General features: G+C 35.7%; 1 protein-coding gene across 5 annotated transcripts in view; it reads right to left on the bottom strand.

Annotated features, from left to right (window-relative positions):
* LOC135084272 (protein pangolin, isoforms A/H/I/S) overlaps positions 1 to 22,742 on the bottom strand; it is a 175,902-nt gene extending 153,160 nt beyond the window's left edge. The window contains exons 1-2 of one of the 5 annotated variants that reach the window (XM_063979061.1): positions 22,474 to 22,742; positions 5,810 to 6,229 (exon numbers count right to left, since the gene is read on the bottom strand). In XM_063979061.1, the coding sequence (XP_063835131.1) occupies positions 5,810 to 5,983 (174 nt within the window). In that variant the 5' untranslated portion in view covers positions 5,984 to 6,229; positions 22,474 to 22,742. Of the gene's footprint in view, positions 1 to 5,809; positions 6,230 to 22,414 lie in introns of all 5 variants that reach the window. The other 4 variants (XM_063979060.1, XM_063979063.1, XM_063979059.1 and 1 more) reach the window with 4 other exon arrangements.
* Between the last annotated feature and the right edge of the window lie 297 nt (positions 22,743 to 23,039).

Here is a 23,039-nt window from a genome sequence, read left to right as displayed (position 1 = left end):
AGAGTTATAAATTTTAATTTCGCACCGCATGCCTTTTCATGGGGACGTAATACAGTATCGCCATCGGTCCATTGAGAATGTACGGGGATAGGGATCAGGGATTAATGGTTCTTGCTAACTAGGCTGGGTTTCTAGGAAATGTATCTGGAACATTAGATAAGATTCATCTTTTACGAGCTGGATCGGATCTGTTGAAAACGTCCTTTTAGTTAGACATAGATGACTGAATTTATGTCTTTTTATATCCAATGCCACTGATGAGATATTAGTAAACCTTTTAAAACTGTCTCATGAATCAAATACGATACACGACTCTGCTCCTGGCCAGAAGATTGGTTAAAAATATGTTAACTAAATATTCTCGTCAAAGACGGTTGTATTTTTTAATGTAACTGTAAGAAAAATACATAATAATATTGGTCTGCACGAGAAATAGTAAACCCAATTATTGTTCAACAATTAATTTGACCAACCATGTTATTACCAGATGAAAAAATACGTCCGCAATTAGGCGTATTTTTTCAACTGGTAATACTACATAAGTAGTATCGTTCTTTTCTGTTTTCTTAACTGTGTGCCTAAGAAACAAGTTTGAAATCATGTCGAACGGAAACAGAGACAAGAGCGCGTTTGTTTTCTAAATATAGAATCGACGACTCGCGCGCAGATGCTGCTTCGTTTGGAGGGAAACGTCATTAATGTCAAACTTAGTTCTATTTTGGGCCGGTGGAGGCGCTGTTTTGTGTCCTTGTAATTGTAAGTTACACTGGACATTCAGGTTTTTTTGGGGGCATATTATTATAACTCGTGGAACCCTAAGTGGACGCATGATACCACGGTAAGAATTGATTTCTATTGTAATATTAGTTCGGTGGTACTTGAAGGGATATTAGTGGTTCCAAATTACAATCGAGACTACCACAGATATCAAAAAAGATTTTTTAGACAACCACACAAAACTAAATACAAAATACTATTGTTTCCACCACTTGAACCCTGTGATGCCATACACCACTCAAGTACATACTAAATATTACAAGTTTAACAAAAGACTTTTCATTCACAGCCGGGTATAAATTTTAAGGTCTAACCTGCTGGATTATTTTGCTGTCAAAAGATTTTATCATTCCAATCATGTTTGAAATTAACCAATTAAAAGCCAAACCGTAAACCAAAGTTCGAATTAATTCTAATTGTGCTTCATACAATGGACATTCAAGCTTATTCTATTCTCGGCACAAAATGGCATAATAAACCGTTTCCACGAATCCTGTCTGCCCCTGGTTCAAACACAATCGACATTTATTTCGAACTAAGCATTTGGTATCTGTGGGCGAGTTAGCAAAAGTGACAACTATAGCGAACGTGTAGACAGTAGACTCGGCTATCAGTGCATATCTAAATTTATTATAACTCAAAGGTGACTGACTGACTGACATAGTGATCTGTCACAACGCACAGCCCAAACCACTGGACAGATCGGGCTGAAATTTGGCATGCAGGTAGATTCTATGACGCAGACATCCGCTAAGAAAGGATTTTACGAAACTCCACCCCTAAGGGGCTAAAACGGGATCCACGCGTACGAATTAGCGGGCGGCCGCTAGTCTTTTCATAAAGGTTTTAGGTTACTAAACCGTGGTTTGTCACCTGTCATCCGCTTTGCAACGGAGGGAAGTCGAACCTTATTTTCGAACTCCTCTTATGTTCTTCTGATAAAATTCGTTGCGGGTCCAATGACAGTTTAACTTTCCCCCGGGACAAACTTGACCTTCACTGGTTGGGTTTTTATTGGCGGTCATGCTGTAGGTAGATCCTGGCTACACAGGAGTCGCAGCGGTGGGAACGAGAGGTGGGAATAGTCCCGTAGTAGACTCGGCTGAAATAAAACTTTTTTTTGTCTTTGTCGATCACAAACTTGCTTGATGAGTTGCATGCAACCTACAGTAAGATTTTACACTTTCGCGTTCCATTATAATTAAAATAGAGAATGACGGTCATTTTTTAGCAACACAGCCGAAACGTTAAACTGTAGTACTCATAAAAAATGTCGCGTTGAAGAGACCCTCGATTCTCTATTTTAATTGCACCTTACTATTTGTACCATTGTTTCGTTTCACCTGTTGTAATTCTGTTTTGTGTACATGATAATAAATCAATAAAAACAACACAATTTGGGTAGTGTCGGGGCTGTGCGCTTGAATCAGTCACTAAGCGTTTCAAGTTCCGAAGTTAACTACATATTAATAAAACCATTTAGTTTTTAGGTGTCCCTTTTCCAACCATGAGTTGATCTAAACGTACTTACTGACTACATTTCTACTGTGCGACAACCGTGACAATAGTAAATACTAGTTTTACACTTTATTGCATCAAACTCGGACTTTATTGAGCAAATCACAATAGTAACATAATAACCGTTTCGATTTGATCTAACCGGTCTGTGCTAAGTGTTCTTTGGCGAAGCAAAAACTCGACGACAAATTGCGATAGTTACCATAGAGACTCAACGAGAAACTTCGCAATTTAGTCTATGGTACTCGTCATACAGGCTCTGACCACAACGGAAATCGCCAAGCCATTGACTTTTTCTAGACCAACCGTAGTCAATGGAATCTTGATATTCAGCCTCATGAAGCATCTACAATCTACATGGTAAGGGCCCTTTCCTTTTTGCTTTAAACATAAATGGAAGAACGAAAAAACAGATATAGTTTACTCTCTAAACACACAAAGGTTTCCAAAAAAAGATTCAAATCCAACCGTGACCTCTTCACAAAATTCCTCGTATCAAATTAAAAATTACTGGCTGCATAGAAAGAAACCCGTGTTCCTTTTTCAAAGTAGGTAAACACTTCAATTTAAATGGCCGAAGCAGGCAAAGGCATCAAAACACACGGCATAATAAAACCTGCGAGTTGGACATATCTAAAAACCGCGCGCGCGTAAAAATTTCGACACGGATCAAATCCAATTCACGACTGAACGGAAACTGTAATCGAAAAGAAATCGAAACTCAGAAAATTGTACGTACAAAGCGTATTGTAATGGTATCACGTACGATAATCGATGCTATTATGACATGTACGGGAGAATCGCGCCTAAGTATAATCCAATATTTATCTCTAACTTCATTGCTCGGATTCAGATGTTTCTTTCATTCCGCACACTGAGCCTTTGTTGCGAGCGAAAGGGACAACTGACTTAGGTGTTGTTTGCAATCGCTTCAACGCGACAGGTAAATTCGTCCACAAAAGATGTGGGAGTTTGTTTATTAGAAATACCTTCGCGCAGGTAGAGGTTCATTGTGGCACATCCCTATCGAATAATAGAATTTTCGGAAATAATACAATGCGTAATTTATGTAGGTTGAAATACAATATTTCATGTAAAAACTTCGGAAACGTTGGTACCTGTGTGGAGTTTTTTGGCGCCATTTTGTTACGAATGTTTTGGGTTCGTTTAGCTTCGGTTCCTGTGGTATTGTTTGTTTGTTTTACGGGCAATTTGCTTGGATAAAGACATGTCTATGGCCCAGATGTTATCTCGCGTTATTTGTGGCTAAGTTAATTGAGTGGTTGACTCATTACGAAAGTGTGATGTTAATCTGCGCCGGATTATACATAATGAGGTCATTTACCGCATTGCCTTATGAATATTTAAATACCTCGACACATATTCGGTGGTGTAAAAAAATTTGGTCTGTTTTATGATCTTTTTATTGTCCAGAACGGGGTCTTATCAAACTGTTGGAAAACATTTCGAACAGTGAACGCGTAATTTTTTACGATAACTATAAATAAAAATTAAATTATTCGAATTCGTTGTGAATAACTACAATTTGGAATTGGGGCGGTACTTTACTCTTGTTTGGGAGTGTGAAATTTTGTAAATACGTGAAACGGAACGCAATTTGTAATATTATAACAGTATTTCCGACCTTATTCTTTAGTTTATAAAATGTACTATCGCCTGCTGGCAAATTCTGTGATGTAGTAAATTTGCTCAAAGGCGATTGCGATTCAATATATTGTGATCTCATCGAGTTATTCAAGTACAAATACGGGGAATACGTTCAATAGGCCGCGTAGAATGGACCTACCTGGGTTTGACACCTGCTGTTAGTCTACGGCCGGCCACAGAGCATAAATCGAAGCGCCGCGTGAAGTCATTTGTAGGTTGGTAGGCTTGATCTTTGTCTATGGCCCACATTTTTTTAAACTCACAAAATTATAGGGCTGTCATTTGTTTAGTAGTGACGTGGCGTAGTTAAAAAATGCCACACATATAGTTATAATTAACTGTAATTTGAAATATTTGTGGGAAAAACGCTTTTATTGTGAGACTATTTTACAATAGACGAACAGATTTCTACGTGTTTTTGCTCATTTATATTTGTTGTAAAGAGCAATTACGATTAAAGCGAAGCGTTTGTTAGGTGTAATAACTCCGAAGAATTTTAATTAGACGAGTTAATGATATAAGTAGTTGATACTTCAATAGGCCACGAACGATCGCGTTCTCCCAGAGAAAAAGTTGCAATACATTTTTATAATTAAATTAATTAACGTTTTTTTAACCTTTTTAACAAATAATCCGCGTATTTTATATCGTAAACTTTCGGTGTTGTTCCTTAATTTTTTAATTTGGAATTCAACAAAAAGTAGCGTTGAATTTCTAATAATCGCAATTTATTATTATAATGAGGTATGTACTGGTTATTATTGGTATTAAATGCGATATATAATTAACATACATTTAGCAATTAGTTGTAAGCAGTAATTAGTAATATTGGCGCCAATCTTAATGGGTACCCGCTCGCTGAACCTATAAATAAAGGAAGAAGTGAACTATCTTCAGACCAGTCAAAGATTGGTGGTTTTTATTCGAAAATTATGTAATTTGAACATGGAAATAAAAAAATACTCGTTACAGCCGATTAATGAACTAACTAAAAAGTTTCATCTACTTTTTACTAATAAATTACATTTAAACACTAAACTAGCGATCCAACGATTTATCACATGTTCAAATATTATTACATATCATGTAATTTAAACGTGAAATTAATAAACAAACTTATTAAAATGTATAGCTAATGATAAATAAGTGTCTGTTTTAATTAATGTTATACTTTTTGCATAACAATATACTGAGATAGTGACCTACATCATAAAAATGACGCGAGGCCAACGACCGATCGCTAATTAAAAAACAAGTGACGATAAAAAAGCGCTTATTAATATTGCCGCCATATGTCTTGATCTTCAAATGTCTATGTCACAACATTGAACAGTGAATCCGTCAACAAAATTATTGTAGCTTCATCAAATTCAATATTTTTTTCAACTACAGATAGCCGCCGATAAATAAATATTTTAAATGATAATTAAGTTTTAACGAAGCTGCAAACTGCTTCAATTCCCAACGGGATGTGATGATGAAAGCTATAATTAGACATTGACACCGATGCGTGTTTGAAAAACGCCATTTCGTATGTCAACAAGATGTCAATTATGAATGGATGGTCACTAATTCTGGTAACGTATAGATCGTTTCATCCACGAAGACGCGCCCCACCATTCTTCCGCTAATGTTTGAGTGTTATCGGCACTCGCTAAATTATCCATGAGTGCACACGCACACTACAATAATGACACTCGGATTGGTCGGATCAAACTCTCCGCACACCGCGCTTCCCTCGACAAAAAATTGGTGGAGCGCGTCTTCGTGGATAACGGACCAGAAAACAGGTCAATTAAAGGCAAACAAGTTAAACTAAAGTAGTAATAATGACAAAAACACTTACCTCACTCTCAGTCCAATCGATAAGACTAGACTTCTCTTCCAGAAGGTTCTCGGAGCTTCTCTTCTCGTCCTCTCCGTCGCCTTCGTCCTTAAACACTTTGACCTCATCAGTGGAGCCCAGGTCGTCACCGCCAGAGCTCGCTGCGGAGCTCGAGTGCGCATGCGGCATTTTCATATACTAGCCCCAGCTCCCATTATCCCATCCCAAACACCTAAACTATCTGTCATCCATCACAAACACTACGCCCCCATTTCGTGTGCCACTACGAAAATGGTCCTTCGAGCCGGATCACCATAAGTCTACAGTTTCGACGCTTAGGCTACTTAGGCGATTGTCTTAACTACTGAGATCACAGATAACTTTCAGGTCGAACTTAAGCTAATGGTGAGGTGTTCCGTTTGATTTCGTGCCGGGATGTATCTGAAAAGAAAAGGAGCGGATTAGTTTTTGTGAGACATCTTATTATCTGAGGGTTATGGGTCAGAATCGGTTACACAATATTTTAGGTCAAGCCCCTTTCGAGCCATACGTCAACAGCCACTTTTGGCGGGGAGCCAAGATATAGTATCTTTGGATATATTTTACGCGGACCGGTAAAGGAGATGGACTAATTTATGTTATTTTTTAAGAGAACCACTTAAACACGTTTCGATTTGCACTGTGTATTATTCTTCGTCGAATAAACAAAGGCGTCGAAGATTAAAGAGATATCAATTGTTCCCTTTTTGTTTTCGACGTTCAATAAGGAAATCGCTTGGATCCGTAATTAGTTTCTCCTTGTTTGCAAGAAGTCGATCGAAATTGATATCGATTTATGGGCCATTTGGTGGAGCTAACGGAAAGTGCTAATCGTAAGAAATATTATTTAAAATGCCTTTCATTTCAATACATTATAGAAGTCATATTTCTTTCTTACAAATGAATCTATTACTGGAAAATGGTATTTAAAGTCCGTTCCTATACATATTATAGTTCTTGCAACTCACGAAGGCGAGTGAGCTTTACTTGTGTGTGTACGTATACATGCACATTACGATAGTGTAATATATCAAAACTTTACGAACAGTAACGAGCTACCACATATGTAAAGCTCACTCGCCTTCGTGAATTGCAACAACTTTTATTGTCATTTTAGTACAGGAAACAGTTTTACAAGTCAAGCGAGCCTAAAGCATTCCACATACATTTCCTCGCGTACGACAATCATACCATCAAATGGAGCATAACCTTACAGGATACAAGTTGCGCGGGCGCACAGAATGTCAAAGCTGGTATGTCACTGAGGTGCGATCGCATGAATAATGACGGCACGCCTGGTGAGAGCTATGCATGACAATCAGGGAAGGTTTAAAAACGTTTAGAACTGAAATTATGGTCCTTCGAGCCAGATTTTTTTAATATAAATACTTTCAAAGTTAATAAGTACACATATTGAAAACATAGCTTTTTTCAGATTATGGAATTAATTATTTGCGTTGAATAAAATTCTAATATTACCTAAATGTTATCAAATCATAAATAATCTTTTTAGATGTTGACAAAATGAAATAATCTGTATTTATAAGGCGTTGAATCATCCAAAGTATCTAAACAACCCACACGCATTGAATGAAAGAAAATAATCCCAAAAATTGCTTATAATAAATATGTGTTATTTACAAAAGATGTAGAAATGACGTCGCTATGTAAACCGATTTAAAAATAGCCCTCTATCTTACATTTTATTAAAGACGTTTGCACGTAAACATGCAATATTTGATTATGATTAATCAAATCACAGAAACTAAATAGAAATTCGATGCAGGAAACGGGTCGTTTCCTCTACACATGTTTATAGATAATGTTATCATTGCCCGTCTTACTTCGATTAGGGCACAGTCTTGGAAATTGTTGCAACGATAACCCTTATTGCGATGCCATTAGATACAGTTTTCATTAATTTACGAGTAACATTAAGTAATATTCGCAATAAAAGTTTACGAACATACAATTCAAGTTTGATGCCTTTGCTTTAATTAATAATTAAAAAGTAAAATTCATTTTTAAAAGTGCGAGGTAATGCTCCATGATGCTGGTTGCCTTTGCTATTAAAGTATTTAAAAAAAAAAAGTTAAAAGTGCGAGCTAAGTGCGTCCAATAAAATTTTATCAATTCGCCACGCATTAAAACGTTGCTGGCCAGCACTACGTAGTATCGATATCGGCAGCCTAATCGCATTCTTTCCGTTTCTAATCGATTCCCAACTCGATACTATCGCTGGGACGATTATCGGCCCGCCCGACACCTAACTCGAATATATTACAGTCGCGGAACTGTATCGAACACGGCTCATGATACTGTTAACAATATCTCACTATTGCTATGGGCATTAAGTTCAAAATCGTATTGTATTAAAACCCATGAGATGTTTGTTGATGTGAACATTGTGGGCAAACATAACATCAATATAGTGATGTAACATACACCTTACTGCTGTCTGTTTACAGTTCAAATTCGATTGTTGAGTTAGTCAGAATAAATTAAAAGAGTTCAAAGATATGAAAGTTTCGTAACGATGGCAACTAAGATTCTTGTCGCTTGTACAATATAAACATAATTATTCATCTCGCATTAAACAGGTGCAATTAACAAGTTAGGTGTAACTACCTCCGATCTGGTTATGGTTATGGTCAAACAATAAAGGTCTTGTTACTTCTCCGTTAACTAGAGTCGGTTTAAATTTATACAAATTTGGTCATTATGATTTTGTATTTGAAGTATCCCTCTTGTATTTTAAAACAGTAGGAGCTTAGGAAACCGTCTTAAGTAATGGCAAATTGTAAATTGTAAGGCTTGAGTGTGTTAGTTAACTTTATAGTTAAGAACCAAGGACTCAAAACGCGTAAAGCTCAGGCACACTTATTTTATACCTTTGCCTGTAACACTAAAAACAATAACGCAAACGTCAAATTATAAAATTGCAAAACCCGTCCCCATTCTAGGTTATACCCTGAGCACTAAAAACTGTTGAACAGTAAAACAGAATGGTGATGCCTTCTTGTAATGGGATCTTGGGTAGGTATCAGTTTTATGGGTTTTTTACGACCTGCTATGTGAGGCCTGACTGTGGGTGTGGCGATGCGAATCGACTGTAGGTATTAAAAGGATGGCAAATTGTCCCTTTGACCCTTCTGGGACATTCATCTTTGCTACTTTTAAACAATATAAAACCTTTCCATAACATGTTGATGCAAATTGCAAACTAAGCATGATATGAATTTTGAACATATTTTGAAACCTAACTCTCATTCATTAGAACATTCTAAATCAAGTTAGATAAGCATAAACTTCAGCTTATGATAGCTTAAATTTTCATTTAGTTAAGACCAATCATAGGCTACGGAATCTATTCTTAAGTTTCTTAATAAAGACTCTTCAAAAACTCATGAAACCCACAAGGTATTGATGATTTGTTAACAGTAAAATTTCAACCATTTCCAATATCATTTATAGAGCTTCATTTCTTTCGCAAATCGCTAATTCCCGATAAACTTTTCTCAATTTCCTCATCTGGAAAGTTGATACCAGTTGCACAATCCTCGACGCTATTTGCCAAGGTTCATGGCCCATAATGGCCTGCTCATTTGCCGACTGACATATCAGGTTACCACCCCATCCTAGGGCCAAGGGAATACACAAATAGCCTAACCCTAGAGTACTCTGCATGCAAATGACGTCCTCAAACGTACTGAAAGGTTGGGTAGAATCGAATTAGCGTTTTTATGGACTCATTTCGTTTGTTTTCATTTTTTTTACATTACTTGTCTATGGAACATGACTCAAACATTTCAAGTTTTCCTGCGTCATGAGGAGACGTTATTTTTATTGCAAATCGCATAAGTATGACACTATTTTTTTATAATAATAATGAAGTATTTTTTTATTGCTAAAAGTTTGTCTCATATTCTAATGCCTTGGTTTAGGATTATTGGAAGTTGGAACTGGGAAATAGTACAGAATCTGTCTGAAACGCAAATTTTTAAGAAAGTTTCTGTATTAGATCTCACTTGAAAACGATCTAAAACAATTACGACATACGTCATTGAAACGTCACTAACAATAGGTATTCTGATACCTGATGTCATGCCCTGAGTGTCCAAGCAACTGCACTCAGGAGGATTTGATGAGTGCTACTGACAACGCCACTCTTGTGGCGGAGTTTTGGGCTGACACTGTGTAGGTTTGTTGTCGACACGAAAAGAAGAAGAATAGGTATTCTGAATAACAATACCAATTATATTATACCATTTCATTAAAACTTCTTGACAATATTCGTCTGCCGACATTTGAGTGGATATGAAATTATTTTGCTATGGTTTTAACAAATCTGATAATGATTCTTTATTTATACGTCCTGGGATTCATTATAATGACACATTGACAAACGAGTCTTTATAGGAAAACAATGGGCTTGTACTGCGACTGAACATGTGTGCTTAATACGAGTTTACACCAAAAATCACCTCTAGCGACTGCGTAAAAAATTACAAGAAATGTATGACAGACTGTACAGCATCTCTAGCGGATCTTTCAAGAACTAAAGTCTTCATAGTTTTTTTGACGCACTCGCGACGTGCTACTCGACATTCAATGTAAACTTGCACTAAGCACACAGACTATTCATATATTTTGTTGTTTATAATTGATTGACATTGTAAAGTTTCGGACTATTTCCAACTCTTCTTACATCTTCTATACAACATAATGTCTATTGAATTACCAGGAAAGGAAGACAGACTACTGTGGGACGTCTACCTCAGCCCGCTGTTAAGATGCAAATGAGCCTTTCTGCTTATTGCATTCATCTTGTGCATAGAGAAATGTTGGTGGTGTGTTTTAGTTTTGTCTATGGTGACACAAGTTAGCTTTTAATTTGTGAAATAAATGATGTTATCATTATTTTTAGAGAGAATTGAGAACTTTTGTGACAGAACAGTTGTTTTATTTAACTAATAATAAATGCAAAAGTAACTCTCGTCTTTTTTTTGTTCGCGCCAAAACCACTGATCTGATTTAGGTGAATTTTTTTGTATAGAGACATTAGGTTTTTTTTTGTTTTAGACCCAGTAAAGGATAGTTTTTATCCTGGTTTATTAAAATAATATGCGCGATAAAGTATTTCTGAGAAAGGCCAAAGTTCACGCTGGAAAAGCTAACGATTTCACTTAATTATGCGTATTTTTTTAAACAATAAATAATAACAAAATTTCAGTAAAGTTTATAGTACACTAAAACAAAAACCCTACATTATTCAGAAAATTAACCTTGTAAATAACTTCCTATCACGAAGAAAGTTATTGCTCGTCTTCATGTCTCATTTCAAACCCAAAATTCCGAAAAAGTACACAAAAACTCGCATTATTTAAATTGTACTTTGAAACCAAAGACAAGACGGAGAACACGTGTTATTTTTTTTAATAGGAGACGTTTACACAGCATGCCTTCCGTGTCATATTACGGATTCGTCACATTCCTGTACTCGGGTTTATGTTTGAGCAACTTTGAACTTTATTTTTTACATTTTAAGGGTGATGATTGTTTTGTTAATAATGCGGTCATTATAGCCCCAATTTCGTAACTGGTAGCGTGTATTGTATTACCAGTGCAGGTCACGTTGATGGTGATAAGCGTTGTTTAGTTGAAACATTTGAAGAATTGTTTGTTAAGATGTACAGTCGCGGACGAAAGTGTTGATGGTACTTATTGTAAAGGCAGTAAGGTCGAAAACTGAGGAGGAAGTCAGTTTGTCTTTGTGGACCACCAGGGTAAAAATAACTTATCAGTAACATAAGTAAATTAATTTTTAATCACTTAAATAAATGTTACATACTACAAGAAAAGTCACTTATGCCCGTTTTCACCATCAATCCCTACTTTTTAAGTGACCCCTATGTCAATAAAGTTACTGTTATTTGTCACCATAGGGGTCACCTAAAAATTAGGGATTGATGGTGTAAACGGGCATTAATGTTTCACCTAGTCAGAGTTTTTTTTTTCATTGACCAGAGCGAGAATCGAACTCTAGATACCTCGCGCCATCATCCATTACTTTGTCATTTGGTAATATCATTCGAAACTACAAAATTGAACTGCATTAAACAAGACCAAAAAGCTCAAATAAAATAAACACGAATGTTTACATAACTAAGTGGACGCTTACATTGGCGATGATTTAATTACAAACAATCAAACAAGTTTCGCGTCGACGAACATGTTTGCCAACAAATTCGCAAACATATTCGGTAAATGAGGCTATTTTTTTGTTTCAAAATCACCCCTATTTTTTTATCCACAACGAGGAAGCTCTTGAACTGTATCTCACCTGATGGTAAGTGATGATCAGGCCGAAGGTCATCCGTAGATCGTCAATCGTTTTAAGTTTAAAATTCGAATTTTGCGTGAAAGTTTTTTTTTCTTGGCTTTTGCGGTTTGCGTTTAGCCTCAACGGTGTATAAAAGTTTGTTACTTTGATTGAATTAATTTTGAAGTTCGAATTTACATAAAGCAACAGCAATTTGGATTAAAAGAAAATGTTACTATTGCACTACTAAATAAGGTTCCAAATACTTTATCATTATTGTGTCATTGTCAGTTTACTACTTCTCAAAATAAAACAAATGCCAAACACTTATCGGTCAAACTGTACATTCTGGCAGTAAAGAAGTTATTGGCAAGAATTCTTTTTCTCTTTTTTGAGTGAAAAAAAAAATGTAATTTTAAAGCAAGGAGCTTTGTCCCGTAAATGAGGAATTATTATCATCTCCATTTTAACAGCCTTTAAGGTATCTTCCGAGCTTAAATGCTTAAATCGAGGCTTTAACTAAAAGCACGGTATCAAACGCAATTTTAATGTACTTTATTACTTTCATCATTTCTCCGCTTCATCGGTTCACTCAAAAACCGATAAAAAACGGGAAGCAGTCACAGTCCAGTAGTAAACAGCAATGCGTTTTAATTGCAATAATTTTTATGCCAATTACTCTCATAGATCAATGCAGAAGACCGATTGACGTTGGTAGTAGTTCGGATGCGGGCAGTAGTCCCGATTTGATGGTCTATTTCACTTTGATCACCTGGATTAGATCACCCAGGTGATCAAAGTGGACTCTAGGCGACACTTTGATCGCCTATGGATACCTATGACCTAGGTCAGGGATGGCGAACCTTTAAGTTTGAACGTGCCACTATTTAAAAAAAAAATTGAAGTAGTCATAGACACGTGCCATTAAATTAACACCTAATGCTATCAAGTGGCACCACTGGTGAGTGACACGACCTTACTCTACAGTGGCACTAACTGATGACGGCAAATACGATAGCTCATAATCAAAACACATTATTTACTATTGAATTACTGAATTTGTGATTGGTGGCGTGCCCAAAATATTATGTCGTGTGCCATTATTGGCACGCGTGCCATTGGTTCGCCAAACCTGACCTAGGTGATTAAAGCGGACTTCATCCATGAACGATCATCTGGGTGATCTAATCTAGGTGATCAAAGTGGAATGGACTGATTTGAAGGGTCGTAGCCGTGGATTCAAGTTCCGATAGGGTCATTAGAAAAGTGTATTCTGTGTGTTAATTATCTTTCTGCTAGCACTAAGGAACATGGTAAGTATTGTGTTTATGGCATATTAATTTATTGTTTAATACCTCTGCAGTACAGACAACCGCACATAGCGTTAGGTAGGTACTTCATTTTGCAAGATAAACGTATAATAGTCTGATTGATTTGCTGTCTACAGCACATACATAAAACTATACTATACCTTACCTTTTTATGTTACTTGTTAGTTACTTACTTCTTTTTATGCCAAGAAAAACAGAAACCGATTCAGAAAAAATCAAAGAAAATTTTTTTTTTACATATACAGCAAAACTTTACTTCCCTATCAAGTATCTACTGAACGAACTGATATTATAATTGCATATACTTGTACATATTTGATTAACTAACGTTTTTCCTCATACCTACACTGTTATGTCATAATCGCCAGAGGAATAGAGTTGAATTTCCCACGGCCGGATTTCCCGAGAAAAACGACCGCCTCTGAGGTGGTTTTGCCATAGAGGCGAATATGGCGCCGCCTGGGATACCACCATTGGTGGTCAATCGCTGCGTAGACCGCTCGCTCCGCTTAACCAAGCTATATTCGCTTAACTGAGCCCGACTACCGCTTTTTCATTAACTTCGACCGAAGCAAAAATAACTACGCATTTCTAATTGCTTTACGCGCTGCTAATCAAATGTAAGGAATATTTTAAAGGGATACAGTATGTGCCTTTGAATTATTGATGGGTCTGGAAATGGCTATCATTTGTAGATTAACTATACGAGACGTGTGTTGACTGGTCTCAGTTAATTAAGTTTAATTTACATCTTTCTTAATCAAGAATCAGTTAAACTCAGGATTAAAATGTCGTTCTATACCTGTCAGTTAGTTTGTGTAATATAGTTTTTCGTAATTCAAAACAGCCCCCCTAGACAAAACGCACTTTTTGATCGAATAGAAAATCGAATCCGTCAAAACTCCATACAAAAAAGGGGCTTTTCGACCACTTTTCGACTGGTTTGCTATTATAATTTGCACTTTGTCTAGACCCACAGATCTAGATTCTGAATTTAAAAAGAAATGGCGAAAATAAGGAGACCAGTAAGTGAGGATTACTTATAGACCCTGTATTCCAAATTTGAAATTTAAATTTCGTTTTTCTGGGACTGGCCGAAAATATTTAAATAAAACATTATATTCGACGATAAAACATATTTTTTGTTCTTAACTTTACAGCTGTGATGCATGTGATGAAATTACACATTACTAAATACGTTAATGTCTGAGTAAAGGTAAAATATACGACGTTATGTTTTGGGTTATAATAATACCGTTAGCAAGGGAACAACTGTGTTCTCTCAGCTCGTGAAATTATAACGTGCAAATCCTGGAATTAATTTTCAATAAACTACCATTTATACTGTTCCATTATCGTATCTCATCAACACATCCTAATCCTAAATTAAGATTTTGGCGCCAAAGTTCCTTTCGATCACCAATTTACAGTTAAATCCCAAGGCTTCATACCGTTCAATACTTCCAATATCTTTTTAAACTTTAGAATTAGAACAAAAGGTTATAAATTTTAATGGCGTCCAGAGAAACAATGCTGGCCGCTTTGTTTTTTTTTAACGTCCTTGTGGCCCGTTAAGTCATAGGTCCAGGTAGATTTGCCTTCAATGGAGTCTGTGGGGAGTTGGAATAAATGAAATAAAAATGTGTAAGCCTTTAAAAGGCGTCGAGAAAAGTTTGTCATCAGTTGGAAATGACTCGATTCTATATTTAAATTTAACGTCTGGTTGATTGATTGGCGGTGCTGGCTGAATATAATATTTTCCTTGGTCAAAAATGGTCAGCTACTAGTCTGTCCTGGTTATCCTGTGGTCCTTGTGGCTGTAAATTTAAGGTACAAGTTGGAATAACACTGAATGATACTGGCCAGCAGTAACCGGTTGCGAGTGTTGTTGAAAGGATTATTATTATATTCGGTGTGAGGCGACGGAATCCGTAGGGCCGGCCTAGTAGGCCGAACAAGGCTATAATTGGCACTGGGCCAGTTATCGCGCTATTGTTTTAGGCTTTCGCAAACTGGGTGAGTGAGAAATGAATAATAATAATCATTAGTATGAATTAATGAGAGGTTCTTTTTCAGCTTTTGTCAGAGTTATAATGGCATCATAAAAGTCGAAAATTGGGAATGAAAGGAAAATATCTATTATCAGAATCGATTGCGGCTACCAATTTAATGATTCCAGTTACCAATCGACATTGAAAGTGGTGCTTACTGGAAATCACATGTAATCGGAGAAAAAAAAAAGACAAGAGGCCTGACGACCGCGGATCGAGTTACAAAAGGCGCGCAAAAAGCAAGCAGTCGACATTGGGAATTTGAGATGACTTGCTCAAGAAAGTGCAGGTTGGATGGTGAAAGAATAAAGATATTAATTATTTAAGTAGGTTGTAATAATACAGTTTTAAGTCTTTAAAAAAAAGATTTTTATTTTTTTTAAGATTCTGAAACGAACTGAATGACACTTAAATCTTGACAAAATAAATTGTGTTGCAATATAAATGGTTAAGACATCGTCTTGTTTTTTTTTACACACGCAAGCTGGTCTACATTTGCTACCTAAGCTTACCAACTGGTTCCATGTCAGGTCGAAGACTTATTTATTTAAAACATCGAAACGAGAAAAAAATAAGGTATTTGGCCCTAATATGCATAAAACATCCCAAATTATCCGAGGAGGACATTCTGCGGTGTCGAAAGATTCCATAAAATTTTATTATGAAGTTTATCTGGCAGATAATTTATGCTGTAACCCGGCCGGGTGCACTGTACACCAGCGCTAATTATTATTATTGCCCATGTGGTTTTGTGTTTAACATCCACCATTAAAATCATTTGTATGGGTGCCTGTGACGTGTGTGTATGAGAACGTGTATGTCAGGTTAAGTGAAGGCGTTCGTAGTTCGCTATCATGTGCTTTTTCGAAATGTATGTCATTCGAAACAGAGAAAAAGGCCTCTATACTTTGAGCAAGTACCTATGTACCTTAATTAAATTAATCTAATCTAAATGAATAGAACGCGTCCAAGCTTAAGTAATGTGGTAGGTACCTTATTTTTGTAAAATAAACTATTTTACACTTGATTTATGGTACATGTCATGTTTTAAATCGTAAACGACAGTTTACTTTCACAGTTTTGCGTGTAAAAAACAATAATATATTTAAAAACTTTAATATTATAGAATTCTTTTGCATATCATGTTTTAATTAAGTATTAAATTTAAAAGGTTCATCTCATTAATTTCCATAAATAAGTTAATTAATTTTAACACACCTATGACACGCTATAATTTTAAAAAACCTGTCCAGTGTTAGGGAAAATGTTGATTTGTTAATATTATGCTAGATAGGCGAAAGATAAATATTTAAATACACAGCCTATGAGGTTAACCTTTGATTTAGAGATCTTACAATTATTTAAAGTCTACAGTCGTCGATCTTATGTGTGCATTAATTGGCGGCCTATACTGACATTTAATTAAGCAGAAAAACTTCTTATTATTTAAAAAAATGGCGGGAAAAATTTCGTCTTTAGTTGTAAAACTTGGCGCCAGTAACGAAAATATTTGTTGCAAAATCACATCTATTACTTACAACTTCTTATGCTTAGGATCTTATTTGTACTCTCTACAGTACATTTAATTTTGACCTCTGTACAGTACATTTCTTTGTTCTTTTATTTGTAACATCACCTTAATGCACTTATAACAGTCATTATTGCTTTTTTTGAGACAAACATTCAACAATAACAAACATAATTATAAATTCAAATTATATGTTCAGTGGAATTTCTTATAAATGTATATTATATTTGATACAATTTCTGAAGAAGAACAGAATGGAAGAGTATCCATGTGCACGCACTACTTTAGACATATTGTTTAAAACATTTGGCATGAAATTGTAGTAGAAAAAATATGAGCAGTCATCGTGCTGTCACACACACTTGTTAAGACATTAGCGTAGTATAATATAATATTATATCTCTGTAGAAAACTTTCAGCTCCATGCCAAAGTAATTAAGACTGGGAAGGTCGCCTGTAAAGAGTCTGTCATGATATGTATATTTATATGATTATAATAATAATGAAGTGCAGGGAAAGTACCTATTATTAATGCATTTTTTTTTCACTAGAATTTAGACAAAAATGCTTTAATTCGCAAGCAAAAGAGACGCTAAAAGGCGTTTGGATTCTCTCATTTTTAGGTGTTTAAGAAACACAAAAATATTTTTTATTCATTGACTTAAAAGCTACTTAGCACAATGCAACAAAGAACAACATTATCTTAAGGATATCTTAGCGTTTGTTAGGCTCTAATTTTGCAGTAATTTTAAAGAAACACAATACAAAAATAAACATAAATATTTGAATTCACCTTTTTGTGTTTTTAACATTTTAATAATCCAAGATAGTTTCTGTAGAAGCTTGTCAAATAATTCACTCACAGTTGGTCACTTCAAAAGAGCAACCATAGACAATCCAAAATCCGTATTTACTTTCGTTGTTTTTTTTCCCACTTTTCGGGCTGTGCCCGTGAAATCGCACTCTTCTAGGAAGTTGTTCATTACGGGCGAAACGAAATTTATGTCGCCAGCATTTTAAATGATTTGTGGACATTTATTTATGTTTAATTATTGCACAGTTCATTTGCTTGCATAATTGTGTGCTCGGTTATTATATTATTTATATTTTTTGAAATAATGGCATGATTTAAAATGTATCCTACATTTTAAGTGTTTTATTATGTGGTGGCAATTTGAAATATTATGCCAAGATAAAAAACCGGTAACCGGTTTTAAAAGTTTAAAGAGATTTGATTGAATGTTAGGGATGGGCTCAAAACCGATAAATAATTTACGAGTAATAATTTACGATAGTAAATATACGAGAAGTGCAGCTGTTTATTCACGAATTTCTGGTAGCTTCTTAGAAAATTAATGCACTTAGGTAGATTGTTTCTACCGAAATATATTACCATTCAACCGCCCGAGGTTATAATTTAAAAAAACAGATAAAAGAAGTGCAATAGATCAAAATAAAAGACAGATCAAAGACAATCTAAACTTTCGCAATCTAGATGCCAGTTCAAATCGTTTCCATGTGGCATTAACACACGTCGCCCAGTATTTATGTGACATAACCTACGACCGAACAACAAAGACGCACATTAACAATTTCAATACGTGCCCGGTATGGTAATCAGAGGCAGATTACCACGACAACTCGAGGGCAAGACGACGAGGTATCCAATGCATTTGATCCGGTGACAATACGTTCTTGTATCTTTCGATAAGAAGCAAATCAGTAACAGTGCATCAATCTTAATCTCAAAATTGGCGGGAACAATAATTCAAGAACAATTTTTGCTCACCTATTTATTTTTTATTCGACAGAAAAAAGTAATTGAAAGATTGGCCGCTAACAAAATTAAAAGAAAATTTATAAAAACAAAAGACAGCAGAAAAAAATGAGAACAACAAAGTGGGTTATTGACCGAAACTGTATTCCATTTTCAAAACTGACACTAAATTCTGTGGCTCGCAAATCGAATGACAAAAACAATCGATACATCAAACCTCAATAACGACAATTCGAAATGGAGACTGTGTTATTGCTTATCGTAAACCTTTACTAGTTGAGTTTCTCCGAGTTTATATGACTGTAAAAGATCCTGTATTTTAGTGGACGGTTAAAACTAAGTAGGTTATTGCGAACCGAGTCCGCATCGCCTACATGGTATTCAATAATAAATAAAAGCGAGCTAATGGCGAAATGCAAAAACCAATAACCTTTAACTTTAAAAATCCTACGTAACTGACAAAGGGTTACCATAAAATCTCAAACTAAACTTTTACATTTTGGAGCAGTACAAAAGAAAATTATAAGCAAATCCGTTCACAGACATGTTGAAAAAACTTTTTTCTCACTGCAGAACATAAAATTCCGCCACACATTAGTTGCACAGTGCATTTTGAGAGCGCATTGGGTATGCTGCGTGTGCGCACAGAACACACGAGCGCATTAACATTCTCGGCTCTCGCGAGGGTTCTCATAGTGCCGCATTATATCTAGGGCTGGCTGGACGACATATTTCTTTTCATTTTTAAATTGGGTTGACACAATAATCAAGGATTCCGAGGGCACTTCCCTAAAAAAATATGACTGGAGAAAAAAAAACTCTTCATCTCAAGTAAGTGACTATTTTAATCTAGAGTTCCGTAGCAACTTCTTTTAAAACACTTCACTTTACGCCTAAAAAACACAATCCATTTTTCATGAACTAACATTTTTAGTAATTTACCTACTGAATTATAAAATTCATAAATCTCTTCATAACAAAATCTATGGAGTATTCACGCTTTGACAACACATAAAAAGTATGTCAATTGATTAGTGTCAACTACCTAAATATCCATGTGGCTGATTTGGCGCTTCGGGCGGCATATCCGGGATCCGGTTGAGCCGTTTACGGCATTCACGGCTTATAACAACTGATGCTAAATTAATCTTTATGTTTAACAGTAAACTGACTCTTGAGTCTTTTTATCTCTTTATTTCTCTTATATCGATCGGTTAGTTTTATTTTATTTCTATGTGGAACACAGATAAAATAATTTGAATGTCGAATTCATCGTTTATAATTTTACTTTGATATTTTTAAAAATATTTAACCCTAAAAGTAGATTATTTAGATTACTCATCGTTGTATTATTTTTAGACCCTCACTTTGTAATTTTACTGTGAATAGAAAAAACTTTATCTTGATCTTTTTATTACTTTGACAACCCTAGTTTATATCTGTCCCCATAAATACGAAAAACTTTAGCTTTTTCATTTCTGTTGACTTTTATTTTTGATTACACTATCCATAAAAAGTGATTAACAAAAGACTGTTGAACTCGTTAAATTTTAATAGATTTTTTATGCAAAATGCTCAAGTAAAAAAATGCTTAGTTTCCTCCTACCTTGTTAGAGCAACAATATAGTCATTATGTTACACAGGCGTAACTAATGTCTACTTTTTGACGGCTTAAGATCTTAATAATGTACGCATAATGGCTCGTAATACGAATTAAGAGCAAATCAAGTTAATTAGATACAGAAATACCTACAGAGCGTAGGAAATTCGATTAATATCATGAATAATTCACCTCGGATAACAACCAAATAAAACGATTGTTCGCTTCTGAGAACAACGTGTTTAGATTTCAACTTTTGGATACTTGCCGGCGGCTTTTTTAAGCAAAAAAACTATGTGTTATCTTCCATCTTTTCAAGTTATATGATCATGGACAGGGGGTTAATAACATTCAAAACATATCTTTGAACGGTTAACTGTAATTTAATTTCAAATTCGAAAATTATAGGCTTTTCTGTAACACACGGCCCACTAAATCAGTATTCTATAAAAAAAAAATGTTACCCAATGTTTTCCATAGACAAATAATACCTAACACGTTTCAGTGTTGCATTCCGAAACGAAATCGCACGTAAAAAGCCTTCCAAAACTCGGTTTTCGAACTGGCCACTCGTGACCCCGCCTGTCGCATTTTACTGCGCCATAAAAAAAAGAAAATAATTTTTGAAATATATTTTTTCTTTAAAAAGAATAAGGGGTTATAAATATTCCCTTTTTTTGCTCCGCGACGGTCACCTCATTGAAAAATGGCCGTCTCAAGATTTCGAATAAGAAAAGGAATTTGTACAGTATCCCTTTTTCGAATGTAAGTTTTTGTTATATCGCGGACCATAATTTATTGGTGGTTTGATGATGTGCTAAATAAGGACAATATTACTTGATTTAAGTTGAAAAAATACATTAATGTCGTCGTCCATAATCTTCAGTTCATTTTGGTCTTTTTAGAAATGGTTTTAGGGCTCTATTTTTGGGTCATTTTGATTCAAATAGATGTTCACTGTTCACTTTTTGTGAATCTTGCATCACCTGTGTACAGCCTAACGTATCATTACAATTATAATGAAACCATTAATTTTTGTAAGGACATCCCAGCTTTTTCACAAAGCAGGTGCATTGAGCACATTGATGGGGCAAATAGCGTTATGTCCAAGGGGTCGTAATAAAAAATAAATGGCATTACAATTATCAACATTGTCCTTGTCGCTAGTGCTCCGCCGATGAACATTTCAATTATTCCGGACATTTAGTTAATTAAAATTTCTATGAAAGAATTATTGCATTCGTACCATTTTAGATGTCCTTACTTACTGGAATTGAAGTTAACGTTTTCTGTGTAAAGTACGCCTACGTACGCTACTTTTTGCCCATTTTGTCTATTTACGAACTTACATCCGTTTACAAGGCATGCTTGGTACTAAAAAGGACATTTCGTTGCCTGTGCGTGAGTATTTCAAATGATTGTGCAGCTTTTTTTTTTTAAATTCTATCGAACGTGGGTTTGAAATAGGAATAAAATAATAAAATAACAAAACGCACAAAATAAACATCACTGTTTGTTACCTAACTTTTTAACACGTGCCAATGTTTGGGTGTTTGGGTTCGAAACAAAAGTGGTTCTAGTTTTAAAATTTGAAAGAAACTTTTTTCTAAATGTGGCCAGTTATCTTTTGTTTTAAACTTCGAACTCACTTCGTCGGTGTATAAAAAAGTAATGAACACTTGTTTGTTTCTTTCGCTTCATCATCAAACCGAAGTAATTTGATGCCGTGGTATTTGTTTGAGCGTCTAGAATTACTTTGTTACTGATCAGGCGCAGATCAGACTATTGTCACGTCTTGATTGTAGTAAGTACACAACTTCAACACAGACTTGTTTTGAAAAGCGCAAGTTTGTACTTTACACTCCGTCATATCAGCGACGTAGGTGATGCAAATTGTTCTCGGTCCGTACACGACCCGTTGATAAGCCTATGCTGTACATTACTGAACACATGATACCATGCCGGCTGCTGAACTAACCTTAGTCGTGTCAAACAAAAATACGGGCGAAAACGGCCACCGACCCCAAATGAACATACCTAAAAGAGCGCATGGCGAAAATCCACCAAAACACAATCACAACACGCACGTTACATTATTATCACACACTATGCACTCGCGAAGCTCGTAAAATGTACACTGGTCATTATTTTGATAATCGGAGCGACGTAAATACACCCGACTTGGTCGCGAAGCGCGATTGAACTGCACACTACGAAACGCTGAGCGGGAGCGCACACAGAGGCGGTACGCACACATGGAAGGCGTGCACCGACGGACGCGTTTAAAAAACGAACGATCGGTATGCAGACGTTCGGTTCGGAGCAGGTCCTCGGCTGGCGCTGTTTTGGTCTGCGGTCCGGGGTGCCAAGGAGGTGAGATTATTCTCCACGCTTTCTTAGAACTAGGAAGGGATTCTGCGGGGAGATTTACCCCGAAAGTTCTTAAAAGATTTTGTGACCGCAGGTGAAACTTTTGTAATTAATTCGACGGTTTGTGAGTCAAATCAAATGCCATGAGTTCGCTGTAAATTAGGTAGGTACTACGTAATTAATTTTCCTTAAAAGGTATTAGGTACGTTAGGTACGTACCTTTGGCAGCTGGA

Source organism: Ostrinia nubilalis, chromosome 25 (genome assembly GCF_963855985.1).
Source record: "Ostrinia nubilalis chromosome 25, ilOstNubi1.1, whole genome shotgun sequence".
Lineage (NCBI taxonomy): Eukaryota > Metazoa > Arthropoda > Insecta > Lepidoptera > Crambidae > Ostrinia > Ostrinia nubilalis.
The sequence above is the reverse complement of the archived record's forward strand: the minus strand, read 5'-3'. Positions and strand labels throughout refer to the sequence as shown.